Raw genomic sequence first — 16,721 nt, 5'->3', positions numbered from 1 at the left:
TGACAAGAAGCAATTCATACCGTAGTGATCACATTGATCGTGTAAATAGAAAATAATTGGTGAAGCAGTTTTCTATTTCTTTAGCAGAATTTGGACAAAAAGATCTCATAGAAAACACACTTTCAGCTCTTTTTATTGAGAGTAAACTTTGCACCGACACTTTCATTTACAGTTTTGGCCACACATCAAACCTCTCTTTACGGACAGACTGGGAATGTATCAAGTATATAAATCTATGAGAGTGCAATTTCATTTTTTTATAATCTGAAGTGGTTGGCTGAGGGATAGTTAAAATACAAACGTCGAATGTGGAGAACAAAATGGCACTGGACCATTCCATTGACACCATAAATCCAATAGCAAATCAAGAACAAATAAAATAGTAATACAAATAATAAAAACCTCACTCATCAGTCCTCCACATCTCGCCTGAAAGCACTGGATTAGTGTAACACATTATCAGCATGCTTGTGCAAATAAAAATAAAAAACAGACGGACTGTGTCCATAGTGTTTCCTGTAGCAACCATGCAACCTGAAATAAACGTGTGCTGTCCTGCTAAACAAGCCAATTCTAGGGAAACGATTGTGGCCTCAGTAGGCGTCATGAAACGTCTCCCTCAGCACCTATAAACTATTCTGACACCTTCACAGTTTAAATGTTCCTTATGGAGAGGGGTGAAAAAAGTTGTTCTTTAAAAAAAAAAAAGTCAATATCACTTCAGGGGAGCACTCCAGACCTCACACTTTATTTAAAAAAGCGTAAAACTCAAACTAATAATTATAAGTAATGCATCTTTGATTGCATATCACATTCTGTATAACTTTTGTAAAGTAGAGGGAGAAATTTCAACAAGATCTGAATTTTACACATGGACCGGGAAGTCTTTACATTTGTTTGACCTGCTGTGAAAGTATGATTAAAACACTCCATTATTCTCATTTCAGTTCACAAAATCCTATCTGAACACAAACAGGCAGTGTTTAATTCTCTTGTAAACATTACAGTTGGGCAATACGTTTGAAGATGAAGGCTGAAGGACAACCCAGAATATATATTTTTTTAAAGACCACTACTGAAAAAAGACCACTTTATCTGAAAAACTTTCAGATAAAGTGGTTGGTAATTATAGTGGAAACTCTTTAGTGTAAAACAATTATTTCAAATAGCCTCAAAGCAGATTGTAATCATGTAAAAGTGGCCAACACGTCTCTAGGCATCAGGTAAAGCAAGATACATCCAGGGTGAAGGGACAAACAATACAATTGTGCATCAAGGACCTCCGCTGTGTTCTCCATAATCTTTTAATTAGCATTAGCATGTTTAGAAAGCAATGACACTAATAAATACCAACAAATAAACTTAACAATCAAAAACGAAAAAGGCACACAGACCCAACAACTCTGGTCTTAAGAAATTTCATCTCTATTATAAAGAATTTTTAAAAAGAGGATAAATTAAAGTAAAAACCCAGCCCGTCTCCAATCTATCAACGGCACACTGTACTAGCCATCAGTAGTGGAATAGATATGATTAAAAAACAAAACAAAAAACATCTCAGTGTTTCCATTTACAGTATTTTCTGATTGTTTTGGCTCAGTTTTCACACAAGTTTCAATGTGCAGAGAACCCTTGATTCAGACACCTCATAGTCGTTTCATTTCTCATCACTAATCCATGAAGGAAAGCAATTTGTTTGTCAATTTTATTGTTACCCTGGTGAGCAGTTTTGCAACAAACTTGCAATGTCTGTTGCAGTAGTGTTAGATGTGTCTTCATGTTGTATGATTTCACAGTATTGTGCTGATTAAACATACATGGGATTGAAATATCACAGACTTCTTTATGTATATCTACTGTAAGAAGTTCTAGAATGTAATAATTAAAAAAAAAAATGCTTCCTTGTGTAAATCACTTTCTAACTTTGGTTTTTGAAATAAACGACCACTGAATACTTTTCGTTTTTGATGAGAATTTTTGATTCGACATCACAGAACTGTTTTCCATGTCAAGAAATAGTAGCATAGCATTTTGTGTAAAGAGTTTTGCATATTGAAACTCTGAGGTGAAACCTGAGCAAACATATTTGTAAAATACAGCAACACGAATGAAAGCTCATCAAAGGATAGCATGGTGGTACAGTGAACAGGAAAAAAGGGTGTTAAATTCCCCCTGACAACAAGCACCCATGATGCTAAAGTGCCACTGAGCAAGACACTAAGTTCCTACTGACTCCTTTGAAGAGGGATGAGACTATTTCTCCCCTGAGGAGCCTCACAAAAGAATGATTATCGACATGAAATCCAGGTTAGCATGTTGTACTAGCGTGACAGGTGTACTGTCGTTCTTTGCAGCATATCAAACGCAAAGACCAGTAGTGTGTTCGCTCTCTAACAAAGCAGGCACAGTGTGCACGAGGGTCCAAACGTGTGAATTAGGCCCTCTGATTGTACAGTACGCTAAACAAGCTCCAAGGTTACAGTCGTCATCGTACTTGGCTCCAGGAGTTGATTGAACTGTGGGTATAATGAAGCATGTCTGGATTTGAGCAAGACCAGCACCAAAACATCACTGTGGACAAACTCAGAAGACAAATACAATAGGTGGCGGGGAATAAATAAAACAAAACAAACAAAAAACGTGTGCAGCATTTTCTGTGTTATGAAATCAGTAGCTTTCCATTGATGTACTCTGTTTAAAACACTAATTTGTTTCAAAGAATAGTTTGTCTGTTTTTAAAAAAACAAAACAGATAAAAGCATTAAAAAATGAACTGCGTATGACATCATCTTTATTGGACAAAGTCCGCAGGGCTTTATGTCCTCTCTAGATACAGTAAACACTCAACTCCCAAAGACCTACATCTTTCATTGAGGCATCACTGTTCGATTTTTCCGTCAGTGCTTCTCTCTAGATTTTCCCGTCTTTAAATTTTCCTTGTTCCGTCACGCCTAAAACTAACCCTCCTCTCTCTCTCTCTCTCTTTCCTTCCTTCTCTCTCTCTCTCTCTCTCTCTCTCTCTCTCTCCACGTGCTTCTTGTCGCCGTCACACCAGGTGTACTTGCTCCTCCCACTCCTCGGGCGATTGGTCCCCCTCTAACTGAAGGATGAGGTCTAAGTCCGTCTCTGTGGCCGGGGAAGTGTGCACAGAGCTGCCTCCCCGCTGCGAGTGTGGGCACGGGTGTGTGTGCGCTTCGTCCAGCGACAGGTCAGCCACACACCCTGCGTCCACACCCTCCTCCTCCTCAGCGCCGGCCTCTCTGTTCTCCAGGTCCAGAGTGCTGGGCCTCGACGTCTTGGGGCCCTCCGCACAAGCAGCACCTAGACGGGGGCTCGCCGACCCACCGTCCCCCACTTCTGGCTCGCCCTCCAGGGGCTGCCAGATCTGGGCGGGGGTCACGTCCCTGGAGGAGGGAGTCTGTTTCTCAGACTCAGTGTCAATGTGTGTGTCGGGGGAGGAGTCGGTTTCCGTGGTGGGCGGCGAGGGGATGAGGGCCAGGCTCTGGGGGTTGTTCTGGGGGTTGATGTTGTTGTTAAACCAGGCCATAATGTTGTCCAGCAGCTGGGCACTGGCTGTGGGGTCCAGGGGCTCCAGACTCTGAGGGTCGCTGAGGGTGAAAGGGCCACCCGGGGGGATGACGGGCGAAAGCAGCAGCTCCGGCTCCAGCTCTGGAGACGGGAGGCACAACTGGGCAGAGGGCTGGGGGTCCGATTGTGGCGGGCGTTCGAGAGTGTAGGCGGCAGGACGCTCCTGAGTGTAAGAGCTACTGTGTTCCGGGCAGGGGTTGTAAGAGCTGTCTGTTTTTGGGGCGCTGCCGTCGTACGTTGCCGCGAGCTCCCGATCATACGAACTGGGATGTCCCCCGGGGTTTTGTGTGCGTTCTTCGAGTGCGCAGGAGGCCGTGGTTTCAGCCTCTGCCAAATAGCCACTGGAGTGGCAGTAGCTCTGTTCTTTGCCGTCATAGCGCTGCTCTGCGCCGATATGTTCAAGCATGTACGGAGTGGTCAGTGCACTCTGCTCTTGTCTATGGCTGCACTCGCTGTATGCAGGAGGTTCGAGGGTGTAGGGGTCAGCGAGTGTACTGTGGGCGTATGTGTGGTGCGAGCAGAGCTGCTCCTGCGTGTGTGTGTCCAGGTTGTAAGGAGTGGTTATGTTCCCCAGTTTCATAAGGCTGTCTCCCAGCTCAAGCAGCTCGGCGCTGAGGGAGGGAGGCGGGGGAGGGAGCTGGGGGAGATGGTGTGAGGCAGGAGGCTGGGAGGTGGAGTCTGTCCTGTTAGGAGGCCGAGGGGGATCCAGGAGAGAGGCCGGGAAGCCTCTGGCCCCAGGAGCAGCGTCTGTGTTGAGAGCCTGCAGCGCCACGTCACCCAGCTCTCCTGCGGTACCCGGCCTCCTCTCCTGTCCCCTCTCCAGATCCCCCCCTCCCTCCAGCCCTCTCTCTCTGCGCGACTCCTGGAGGGACAGCTGAATGGCCAGCAGGATGTTAGGGTCGTCCTCATCCAGCGAGCCCAGCGCTCTCCTGCGTCCCTCGCTTCTCTCTGGACCTTCTGAAAAGAAAAAAGACAAAATGTCCGATTAAAACGAGGACTGCATTGTATTGCCAATCGATTCCCAGTGATCAATGCCTCTGCGTGCTTGAGCTGGGAGACCAGATTCATGGAGCAATAACTTCAAATCTCATTTGCTGGTTGCCTGGTGTAGTGACAGGTCAAGATTTAAGAGGGGAGGCAAAGAATGGAGCTGGATTAGGATCAAGAGCCTGTTTTAAAATGATGGCTACTATACATCATGTAAGTCAAAACGTTACATCTGCATTGAGTGCAATTCCTTAGCCTTTTGTATAATCCTTGCTTGTATAAAGTGCTTTATGTACAGCTGTTGTATAGAACGCTAAAACGTTTGCCAGACCTGAGTTGTCACTCCTCCTGCTGGTCTCCGGTGTGTTACTGCTGCTTCTCAGGTTGTGCAGACTCAGCATGTCTCCTCTGCGCCGTGGCCTGTGTCTGCGACGGTACTGGATGTCAGCATAATCCTGCAAAGAGTGATTCAAGCTGGGGTTATTACAAAGCCAACTCCAAAAGCCAGGTTGTAAATCCATTTTGTTTCGAGCTGGTTCGTAAATCTTTAGCACGGGTAAAAAAAGAACTTTGGCACAAAATGCCTATGGGAACTATGGTGCATTACCTGAGACTGTCTCTCTCTTTGATCCCCTGCTCCCAGCACAGAGTGACGACTCCCCATCTTAACACACACAAGCAAATTAAGTCAGCTGCAGCCGTGATCATGCATTAGATTACTTACTTGAATTGGAAATGTATTTATTCCAAATTGGAAATGTATTTATTCCAAAACAAGTAAAGTAAAAAAATTAAATAAATGTTCTTATCCAAGGTGTGGACAGACATAAAAGAAAAGTAATATTTTCAAACAATGAATAGCATAAAGCAAAATAAACTGTCCAACACTTGCTTTACAAGTTCGAAAAGGATGTCATCCCTTCTCCTTAGGCCACTGCGCAGGTTTTTAGTATTAGCATTAGCTGGGCGAGTACGTGTTTCAGTGTATGATATGTGACAGGAGGTTTTTCTGTACCTCAGGGGAAGCAAAGCCGAGGTACTCCCAGTCCCATGATCCTCCAGGGTAACTGAAACAAATGCAAACACAGAAATATTTGCTCATAAGGAACTTTAACATTCAATTCTGTGAAGGTATATAACCAGGATTTCATGTGGAATGACTTTGTTTTCTTATTCCCTGCCAGGAGGAGGAAAGAAGAAGCAAACAAAAACCATGTGCTGTGTCAGTGTGTGTGCTTGTTTGTACATACTTCCTGCGTGGAGGGTCTGGGGAATCGTTGGGAGCGACGCCCCGGGCCACCGATGCCAGGAATTCTTGCCTCTTCTGCTGCACCAGACGGGCGGCGCTGATGATCTTGTGGCAGGGCGTCCTCAGGTACGGCCGGTTGACCTTCTGGGCCAGATCCTCCACAACCATCTCCAGGTCCGTCTGGGAAGAAAAGAAATGACATGTTAACTTCCATGTGCTCAGGAATGGGAAATTCAAATATATTTATATAGAAAAAAAGAGGGATTTGCAACTGGTATTTAACTCCTACCATATATAAGACATGAGCGGAGTATATTTTGAGATTTTTTTTTTTTATATCCCACTTAATCCAATTTCAAGCCTGTTCAAGTGTCTTAAAAAAATATACGAAACAGGCCTCTGGTGGCTCCGCTCTGCTTAACTCTACTCTACATCACTGCACTCTCAACACTCTCTGGGATTAAAAGGAACACACATCACACAATCCTTAAAGTTACAACAACTGAGCCAAGTAACAAACTAACAAACATACTGTATACAATAAAAATACTAACTGTTCCCTAGCCATTAGGTCAGTGATTTGGAATGGCAATTAAAAAAAAAACTTTAACAAACAATCAATGCACTCCACAGGGACATTAACACATTTAAATACAGATTATAAAATGCAAGCTCAATCTTAATTTAGTATCTTGGGAAATTATGCATGCTCTAAACACCGTTGTGCAAAATGTCTGATCTTGTTGACCCTCTGACCCGTCGTCTATCATCCCCATGAGGACAAAATACCAAATCCTGGTGGTCAATTTGCCACATGATTGACTTACAGTTTTTTGTTCTAACCCTTTTAGCCCTGTGCGGTCTGATGAACACAGCAGTCTTTTTTTTTTGGGGGTGGGGGGTGATCTGGACTGGAGGAGCTTTAAAGTTGTTAAGTCTAGTTCAAGAGGAGGATACATTGTGTCAGATTACCTGCATGAGCTCAAATATCTCTTTTTGGGTGCTGCCTGGCTGCAGGAAGAAGCCGTAAGGGTAAGAGCACTTCAGCACGCGCCGCGTCTTCAGCAGCTCACACACACCGTCCTCAATGAACCGTGTGTCTGGAGAAGTGCCTTCACCTGAACCCAAAACACACAAGGATAGCTGAACATAGATTGAGCAAACAATCTCAATCTGCTGTTTAAAAAAAAAATAATTCTTAAGAACAGCTTCTGCATTTCTTGTAGAAATAAGGCAAGCCAGTAATATAACGCAGAGTGGATTACAAAATTCAAAACCTCATATCAGTTCATACTTCAGTATGTACTCTCAAGCAGCTTACCCAAACTCCATCTGATCTGTATAGGAAAAACTTACGGCAAATGAAGGCTCTGCTCAGTTGCTCCATCTTCTCTTTGGCCGTTTTCAGCAGTTTCTGCTCCAACTAACAGGCGAGAAGAGAGAACACATACGTCCAGTATTTCATGATCATCAGGTTCTAGGGTATGCCTCAGTTTTGCATTGCTGTAAATGTCTTTGCTTGTCGGTGGAGGAGAGTGTGTTACCTTATAACTGTGTTCATGGTTCTTGAAGCGCGTATAATAGTGCATGAAACGGTCCAGCTCCTGAAAACTTTTGTGCTTCTTTTCTGCCTGTAACAAAATGCAATTCCACAATCATTCAAAATGGCTTGGTGAATGCACCATAGTGTGTCTGTGTGTGAGTGTGAGTGTGTGCCTGTGTACATGAAATGCTATATGGAATCAACAAGTACTTCAATAATGTATCGTTTGACAGGTGGTGGAGTAGTTCTTGCAGGTGTTACATGACCAGGTAAAAGTATGCTTGTGTGAATAGATTTTGCGTGCATGTTCATTTTTTAGTGTGTGTGTTTGTACCTCTACAGTCATATCCTTGGACTGCTCCTCTAGCTGTTGGATGACCTCATAGCGAGTACAGCGATAGTAGCCTCCAGTTGATGAGCTGTGCTTCTTCCACTCTTCCAGACAGATCCAACAGAAGTCATACTTGCACTACAGAGAGAACAGAGTTAGATTAACAATTCTGACCAAAACACATTCAAGAATAAAACATTTATAAAGAATTATTGATGGCCAATGACCAGAACTCATTTTCTATACAAATGATGCTGATACAGCCGAGGGATTATAGTGTTTACCTTGGCACACTGCATGTGGTTGCAGCCCTCATTCTTCTGAATGGGCGACTTGCAGTTGGCACACGGTTTAGAGTTGGTCAACAGCCACAGGCAGTTAGCAGCATCCTCATAGGCCTCACCCACACCTGCCACTGTGAAAAGCACACACAAAACAATCGTGCACACACACACATAAGCAACATCTCCATTGTCCGACACACCCGCCCTGCAGATAAAGCCTTCTGCTCATACGTTGGGCAAACATCACTGACCTGAACACCTGCAACTACGTCATTAAAATATATTAGACATCCTGGTCAGCCGCCCCGACAGCTGCTGTTAACTGGCAGCTACAATGATCCCCGGTAACTCTACAAATTCCTGGAAAACACATCATTAAACAGGAATAGACTTACACTCCTCAGGCTTCATCTCTGTGACCTTCTGGAGCCAGTTCCTCCACATCTGACAGTCACACGGCTCATGGGCCTCGCCAAGGCACTCCCTGATAAACAGGGACACAGAGAAGAAGATACAGTGAATTACAATGAGAGTTAAAGCAACATGACAATTCAATGTCTGTCACTCACTCTTGGAAAGAAATGCAGACGGATAAGAGTAGGAGGAGGGCACAGAAAAATTACATCAAGCCTCTGATAACATAAATAATTAAAATAATAACAACAACAATAATAACAGTTTTAGATAAAATTGTGTGTAAAAAAAAATCAAAAAAGTTTGTATTTGTACACAGATGACAGTGACTGGTGCTGCATTGTATGTACAGTCAATAAATGATGATGTGTACCAGCAGAAGAGGTGACCCTTGCCACAATCAACAGCTGGGGAGGGCAGGAGGGGGAAGCTCTGTGGGTCACTGTCCCCGGGGCCCGGTCGGGTCAGTCGCACTGCCCTCTCGCAACGTGCTGCTGGACACCAGCGGATAGCAGGATTGTTCTCCACAAATGCCTACGATAGGGGGTGAGGAGAGAGCACATATACATTATAGGAGGATATGGAGGTAGAGTGAACACAAGACAAGAGGCAGTGTAAAAAGCAGCAGGGATTTGGAAATGCCAAAAAGGAGGAGGAAGAAACAAACAGATATTCAAAAATGTGTGCAGCAAGAAAACGGGCAAGGGGCAAAGCAAACGCTGTAGCGGGCCTTAATGAGAACATGATCACAAATATCTATATGATTGTTATGTGTATACTGTATTTTATTTTTGTACCTTGATGTCAAACTGTAAATATCGCTGGTCCATCTCCCTGGAAACAACACTCTCGATCACATGCACCGGCACCAACTGGTAGCACTCGTAGGCCGGGCAGAAGATGTTGTGCGCTTCACCCCCCTGAATCTTTACATTGAGAAACCTTAGAAAACACAGAAAAATATGCAATATCAGAAACATCGATTTATAAATATTCAACTACACTGAAGTATGCAGGAACATTCACTCTCACACATACAAAAACACAGGTTCCTACCCTTCCCAGCATGCTCTGCAGAACTCGTGTCCACAAGACATGTCCACTGGATCCTCAAACACTGAGATGGAGCAGAGACAGATTCCACACTACAGGGGGACAAAAGATAAACAAATCACATGATATTCAAGGGTCGTCTGACACTTAATGATTTCACATTGATACCTAACACAGTACTATATATAAAATTAGCTTGAGCTCATTTAAAAATGCTGCCAGTTAAAAGCTTCTTCTACCAGAAGCCGCTGAAAACCGAAATCCACACAATCATTCTAACTAGTTAGGTGCATGATAGTAAGCATCTGAAAAGATAAGATATTGTCAGTTAAGTTTGATAACTTTACAGATATTCAGATTAGGTGAAACGGGCTATGCTCTGGTTCTTTATTACACGATAAGTATTTTGTACCAATCATAAGTATTTTGTACCAATCAAAGCAGTTCTCTGCCCGGTCGTTCTATAAATACATCTGTTGAGAGCAAAAATGCTTTACAGAGGCTTTCAGTCATGGGTGGGTGTCTCACCGTAGACAGGCCCTCCTCTCCAGGTGTGAGGCAGCTGTCGGTCGGGGATGTGAGTGTGAGTGTGAGGGGTGAGCGCGGGGTCCTGGGGGTGCGAGGGGACGGTAGAGTGTCCCAGGCGTTGAATCCGCTGGGCGGCGGGATGGGCATGGCCACGCCGGAGCGATGGCAGCAGCCCTCAGCATCTGACATCCAGGCTTCCAGAAGCTTTTCTCTGTCCCAGTCTAGAGAGAGAGAGAGAGACAGAGAGACAGAGAGGTTATACACACATGTTTACAGGCAGGGGATATTTAATTCTCTCTTAATATTGCCATCACAAAGTCATTGCTGTGAGGGTTTGAGAAGGTCTCACGAATGTCAGCTTTTCTCGAACACGAAACTCATACCGTGCGCTCGGAGGAGGGCCTCAGCAGTGAAGAGGGGGGCTTGCAGCATGTCTGCTGTCTCTACGATCAGCATGTCCTTCAGCCGGCGCAGGTCCTGAAGCTTCAGTCCCTCATAAGGCTGAAAGAATAGAGGAGGGAGAAACATTAGGAGGATACAGAGAGAAATTAATAAAAAGGAAGGAGTAATGAAAGGGAGGCAGAGAGGAGAGGAGAAAGGTATGGATAGGCGAAAAGAAGAAAAAGTAAGGAATTTAAATATTATTTGGGAGGGACGAGCAGCTAGTCAGGTTAATGTATTGGTCGACATTTCTTGGCTGAACTCAGCAAAGGAATTTCTTGTTGGATGAACATGAATGAGTAATTAAAAAAAAAATTCAATACATTATTGGTCTCCCATTTGCTTTCATGTACATATCCTCAGTAATAACCCTTATCCTTCAACTCTGTAGGTTTGCACTTGCAGAAAGTTAAAGACTTTCGGTGAATGGGTCTCTGTGTGTATTTGGGTAGTGCTAACATTTACCATTACCCTTCACATCATTACTCCTTCTACTTCGCTGTATGGGTGTGTTTAAGAGAAGGCAATACATTGTGTTAAGTTGTCTTTGGCATGTGTCCCTCTGGAAGCGCAAACTAATTGACCCTTTCAAGATTATTTAACAGTTCTCCCATGAAATTTTAAACTTAATTTAGACATTCTTGTTTTTTCCCCCATATGAACTTGTAAGCACATGAAATCGTTTTCAAGTTTACTTTCTTTGGCATTATAGGAGGGGTAAACGTACACCAACACAACTGCAAAATGTCAGCGATGACAGGATAAACTATAGTCTTTGGTTAAAAGAGATTTGAGAGTGTAGCTAGGTGAAATCATATTATCAACAAAGCAGCATGATACCTACAAAGATTATCACTACAAAATTCATTCCAATTTAAAACACAACTTTAAAAAAGAAATTTGAGGACAAATCACTGTGAGGACATTCCATGTGAATCTTGCACGTTGCAAACATGTCTTACTAAATTACCTTAAAAAAAAGCACAATAATAAAACGTTAATTTTAAGTCCAGCCAGCAGGACACCCCCATATGTGGTAAACTTGGGTCTCACCTCCTTGTATTGTAGTATGTTGGTTTCACTGTGTGCGTCTGTGTTGGACTGCTGAGAGGAAGAGGAGGAGAAAACCATCTGGGACTCCAGGCTGAGGGCCAGCTCTGTGTGGTGGTGCCGCTCGGCGTGGTCACATGGCGTCAACTTGTCCTCGTCCTCCACAAAAAGGTCCGCCTCGCTCCGGATTAGCAGCTAGAGGGAGGGGAAAGAAAGAGAGGAGTACAAAGGGAATGTGGAAGAAAGGAAAGAACAGAGAGAAAAGGGATAGAAATGGATAATGTAGAGGAACGAGAAATTGTAGGGGAAGAACGAAGGAAGCGAGAGGCGAGAGCGAGTGGAACAGACAAAAAGAGAAAACAAAGACGTCATGGTAGAAAATAGATAATATGATAATGTGCAGTAGAAGTGACATGTAAAGGAAGAGAGGAGAGGAAAGGCACACAAGGAAAAAGGAGCAAATACAAGAGGGTCAAAAGAAAGTAAAATGGAGAAAGGTTGAGGTGTGGACATTTGTGAAAGGAAGTGAATATAAAGAGAAGATAGAGGGAATTTAAAAGGTGAATAGAAATGTGTTCAAACTTATTTTAAAGGATAATATTTTCCTAGCACTCTGATTTATGCATATATGTTAAATACATTTGCTGTGCCTGTTGGTCTGGGCACAATCCATTGAAACTAATTAAATATGTCAGAAAATTCTGAGCTACGTTTCAATTGGTTCTGTCTAATTTAGGCAGAGCCCTAAGTATGGTGCTCTGGGGCGGACGTAACCGGATGACGACTGGTGGTATTTGAAATGCACGTGTAGGTGCCGCCCCTTGAGTTGGGAAGGTCTATTGATCGTGGCCAGACCCTATATCGTTTTAGATATGGGTCTGGATTTCCAGGCTAGTACATCGCTTGATACATTGGATAATTAGGAATGATAGTAATCATTGAGTGACAGCATGGGGGAAGGGGATATTGGCTGTAGGTAGGGAATTATGTTTTGTTTGTTATAATTCTTGTTAACTGTAAAATGTAATAAAAATAACTTTGAAAGAAAGGATAATATTATCCCATATAGTTCCTCCAGGCTGCTCATATCAGAGTGTAATTTTCAGGAAGTGTTTTTTTTTTTTTCTTTCTAATTCGAAAGCTGTTAATCCGAAGCAGAAAGCACTATTGGAACAGACAGTTAATGAAACACAAAGCAGATGCTCACGATGCAAGGACCGGCATAATGCAGTCTGCGGATTTAACTGGCTGTAAAAGCTTTTGCCAGAGCCAATTTCGCAGAGCACAGACGGACCATGCTGTGCGGTAAATAAAAGCTCTTCCTAGTACGAGTTTGGTTTGGTCCACACATACACTTTCTCTCACCTCAACACAGCTCTTCATGCCCGCAGCAGCAGCGTAGTGCAGACAGGTGCTGTGGTGATTGTCGGTGGCGTTGACGTTGGCCTTCTCGTACTGGCCTCCATCCAGCCGGGCGCCGGTCCAGCTCACAATCATCTGGCAGAGCGGGACACCCACAAATACACACACACACGGTCTGTAAGTCAATTTTGAGGAATGCAGCGAGACTTGCAGGTTTGTGAGTGACACTCTGACCGCGTGTTTGTACCTGCAGGCAGTCGGCGCGACGCTGCTCGTCCCTCTGTGGCCGGGCCAGGCGCGGCGACAGCGCTCCCTCCGACAGCAGCAGGATCTGTGGGCCTTGGCAGAGCACGTGGAGGCACGTCTCGTTGTGCACGTTACGCTTGTTGGGGTTCCCTTCTTTACTGAACAGGAAGGACCTATTACGTTACAGGCGAGAGAGACGGGATTATTAAAAAAAGAAAGATGAGCCGTGACACAAGTTCTGGAGGAGTTTGACACTGAAATGGAAAGAAAATTCAATAAATAATTGCCAAACAACAGGAAGAAGGCCTGAAAGAGGGTGAAAGAGAAAAGTTGAAAAAGAATAAGTGAAGCGTACGTAAGAGAGGGATGGATTTTGAGATTTCGAAAGGGGTAGGATTAAATAAGTGTATACTTCTTCCTGCTCCTTTTCAGGCATATTTATTGTATTTCCATGCTTTTCATTTTCATTTTGTTTTGTATGTGGATGTCTGAAATAAACTAAATCAAATCAAAATCAAAAATCAGATAAGTGTTGGCTGAGTGTGGTGAGAGACAGGAGAAGGAAGATGGCGAAATATTGACTATTTCTGTTTAACATCTCTGAGATAACGGCCATGCTGCATGCATGCACACACACACACACACACACACACACACACACACGCGCACACACACACACACAGTGATGGATGTGCCAGTTGGACTAGGAGCCAGGCAGTTGTTGCTGTTCTGTTTAGTAAATAGTTTTTTGCTTCCCAGTGCTCTCTGTCTGTCAAAACCTCCATTTACTGATTAGCTCAATCATTCATTTGGCTTCACCTTTTCACCTCTTAAACTTTCTTTCTGCATTTTCATCAATTTAAAACACTCCCACCTCTCCTTTCTTCTCCTACACATTCTTTCCCATTCTCTCTCCTCTTTTTTCTATTTTACATCCTTTTCTACATTACCCGATGGCAGCTACTTTTTGTGAGAACATGAATAGCGGTGCATTTGAAAAGGACCTCCTTCTCACTAATGCAAGTGCAACAAAAAGGGTTGAAAATAATAGGATTTCATTGGATGTCCACTTGTTGAATACATTCAGAAACATCTCTCCTCTCTTCTCCCTCTGCAATTTGGACACGCAGCATAAGCAGCCTGTATTGAATTATTGTTTGAATGTTTCCTTATTGTGTGTGGCCTTTCAGCCTATTCTTCCACCGCTGTCCTGCTCTGCTACTTTTGACCTTCTTATCCTGTCAGCCACAAGCCCCTGCAGCCTCCCCCTAATGACAGGGCAATGCCAATTCAACCACACAGCAATAATCCCTAATTATTCCCCTCTCAACTACAACCCAACACGCCCACCTCCACACACACACATCCCCAATGTTCAGGATGGATGGCCCTAATATCAGTCTGCTAGAATCAAACAGGCTGGGGGACGTCACATGCTTTTTTGCACTTGTCGAGTGTCAAAACTGTTCGTGCCGTACAGTGATTTGGCAAGGGCAGGAAACCTCAGGGAAAGAGAACACAGTACGATATGTACTGAAATTCTGAATGATGTTTGTAGTGCTCGTCTTTCCTTTAGTTGAAGACAAACGCGCAAATAAAGAAGGGAAGTTGTTGGGAAGCAACTATATGTTGACAAATCTGCTGTTTGTTTGTCCTTTGTAAAAACAACAGGAAATGAACTGTTATAATTCTAGCAGTGTTCTCAGTTGTTGTGGAGGAAGGGTTACATTTCCTGAGCTACACCCATTTTCTACTTGTGATTTCCCAGTTTGCATTTTTCATGGGATTACTTACTAGCCAATCCGACCTACAGAGAAAAACTAGATGAGGAGGAATAAACATGAAGCATATACTGTAAATGTTAAAAAATAATCTGAAAAACAGACTCTACCATCTCACAGCCCACGCACGTCTTCTGTTAGTCTCTTATTATTTTGTCTGACATTTCCCAGCAGTTTATCCGCTTGACTCTGTCCACTCGACTGTTGGAACAAAGAGGCATTTCCTCCGATACTTATCAGGAGCAGAGCACGCCTCTCTGGCCCATTATAGGTTAGGAGGAAAGGGACACAAATAGCACACCATGATTCACTTCGTTATAGTCACAGACTTGGACACATTAAGCAGTTGTTGTGGAATCACAGCTCCCCCCAACACACACACACACAGCTGTGTACATGCAGATGCACAGATAATTGACTGGCCTTTTTAAACTGTTTCCAATGAACCCCCCGCCCCCACTGTAATCATGGAAAGAAAGGGGCAAGAGTGAGAAAAAGAGTCCAAGGAGGAGGAGGAGGTGAGGACGGCTATTGAGTCACTGAATCAGCTGTCATTGTCACGGCCAGCATTCTGATTATCCCTGCAGGGGGTGAAAAGACACACTGGTGGCTCCCCCGTATCATTTTTAGTTGAACCCCTTTCCGTTAGACTGTGTTAAGACTCAGTTTCTCTCCTGTATCCAACGGTTGTGCTGTTGTGCGTGTACACCTGTTTTGAGACAAGTATGCAAGCAACGAAACTCCTTACAGCACAATAACCCTGCAGTAAATTTAAATATGTTAACACTCATAGGGCCAGTTTCACAGACATGGATTAAGCCTAGTCCTGGACTAAATGGAATTTTGAAGGAGATTGTCCATTGAAGGTACAATTTAGTCCAGAACTAGGCTTAATCCATGTCTGCAAAACCGGCCCTTAAAGTGGCACTGCAGAGATTTGGCATGGTACTTTAATTAAGTTGGGACACACACAAGAAAGAGGTAAAGTTAAGGTTCTTTAATTTTGTCAATTAACACAAGGCTACATATACCCTCTCAAGACACCACATTTTAGAGGGGGTCCTCGCACAGAGTCAGCCATAGTACATGGCCCCAGGAGCAGTGGCTTGCTTAAGGACACACTGCAGGAGATGATATAGATGTAGTACCAGCCACCAATAGTCCCTAAAAAGCGACTTTTAGGGACAAGGGACAATGTCCAATGCAAGGGTTGTTCTTGCATAGAGAACTACGACGTGGCCAAGTTTCCCCCAGCCCTCGAAAAAACTCAGAGTTGTCTTCGTGGAACACATTATTTTCTAACAGGCTTGTTTGATTTCTGTCATTTGTAACTACAGTTGTAGCATTAGTCCAATTTGGTGGTGGCATTGTAATAAGCGCCATTGACTGATTTAGGTATGGACGACATGGGGAGCTCGGGGGAATTACACAAAAAACTTCAAAATGGTGAAATTTACGTGATCGCTGTTTGAGTCATTTGAAGGGGATGTAGCTTGCTTCTGGCTTCGTAAGACATTAAGATGGAGCCACATTTGAGCCAGGAAAAACACTTAATGCAAATTTTGCGTCCTAAGTTTCTTAAGAATGCATTCTGGGGGGAGCTTGTGGTGTAGTAAGAGCCCCCCCCCCCCCAAGAGGACAATCAAGATCTCGGATGTTCTCAACCAAATCCCAAACGGAAAATTAAAAAGGTGTTTGTTCTTCTACCTGAGCAGACGTGTCATGGCGTGGCGGCAGACGTAGTGCAGGGGCGTGTTGTGCTGGTACTGCTCTCCGTATGATGAGTTGGGGTCCAGGCCGTCCCTGAACTGAGGGTTGCCCTCGTACAGCTGCCAGGCCAGGGCCTCGTCGCCCCCCACCACGG

The 16,721-nt window shown here is 43.9% G+C and overlaps 1 protein-coding gene across 1 annotated transcript; it reads right to left on the bottom strand.

The window, feature by feature from the left end:
- Nucleotides 1–698: 698 nt before the first annotated feature.
- On the bottom strand, nucleotides 699–16,719 carry LOC307264444 (ankyrin repeat and IBR domain-containing protein 1-like; the record flags this gene model as incomplete). The annotated part of the gene is made up of 20 exons (XM_080045855.1): nucleotides 699–4,545; nucleotides 4,907–5,030; nucleotides 5,183–5,239; nucleotides 5,591–5,642; nucleotides 5,826–6,004; nucleotides 6,797–6,942; nucleotides 7,181–7,247; nucleotides 7,369–7,455; nucleotides 7,702–7,836; nucleotides 7,983–8,113; nucleotides 8,378–8,466; nucleotides 8,770–8,930; nucleotides 9,194–9,338; nucleotides 9,453–9,541; nucleotides 9,978–10,198; nucleotides 10,361–10,478; nucleotides 11,472–11,663; nucleotides 12,834–12,965; nucleotides 13,078–13,249; nucleotides 16,565–16,719. Coding segments are annotated over 20 exons (3,951 nt in total), but the record flags the coding sequence as incomplete, so codon positions are not given.
- Between the last annotated feature and the right edge of the window lie 2 nt (nucleotides 16,720–16,721).

The sequence above is a fragment of the Ammodytes marinus genome (genome assembly GCF_949987685.1).
Source record: "Ammodytes marinus genome assembly, chromosome: 17".
Lineage (NCBI taxonomy): Eukaryota > Metazoa > Chordata > Actinopteri > Uranoscopiformes > Ammodytidae > Ammodytes > Ammodytes marinus.
This window is presented reverse-complemented; position numbering and strand designations above follow the sequence as displayed.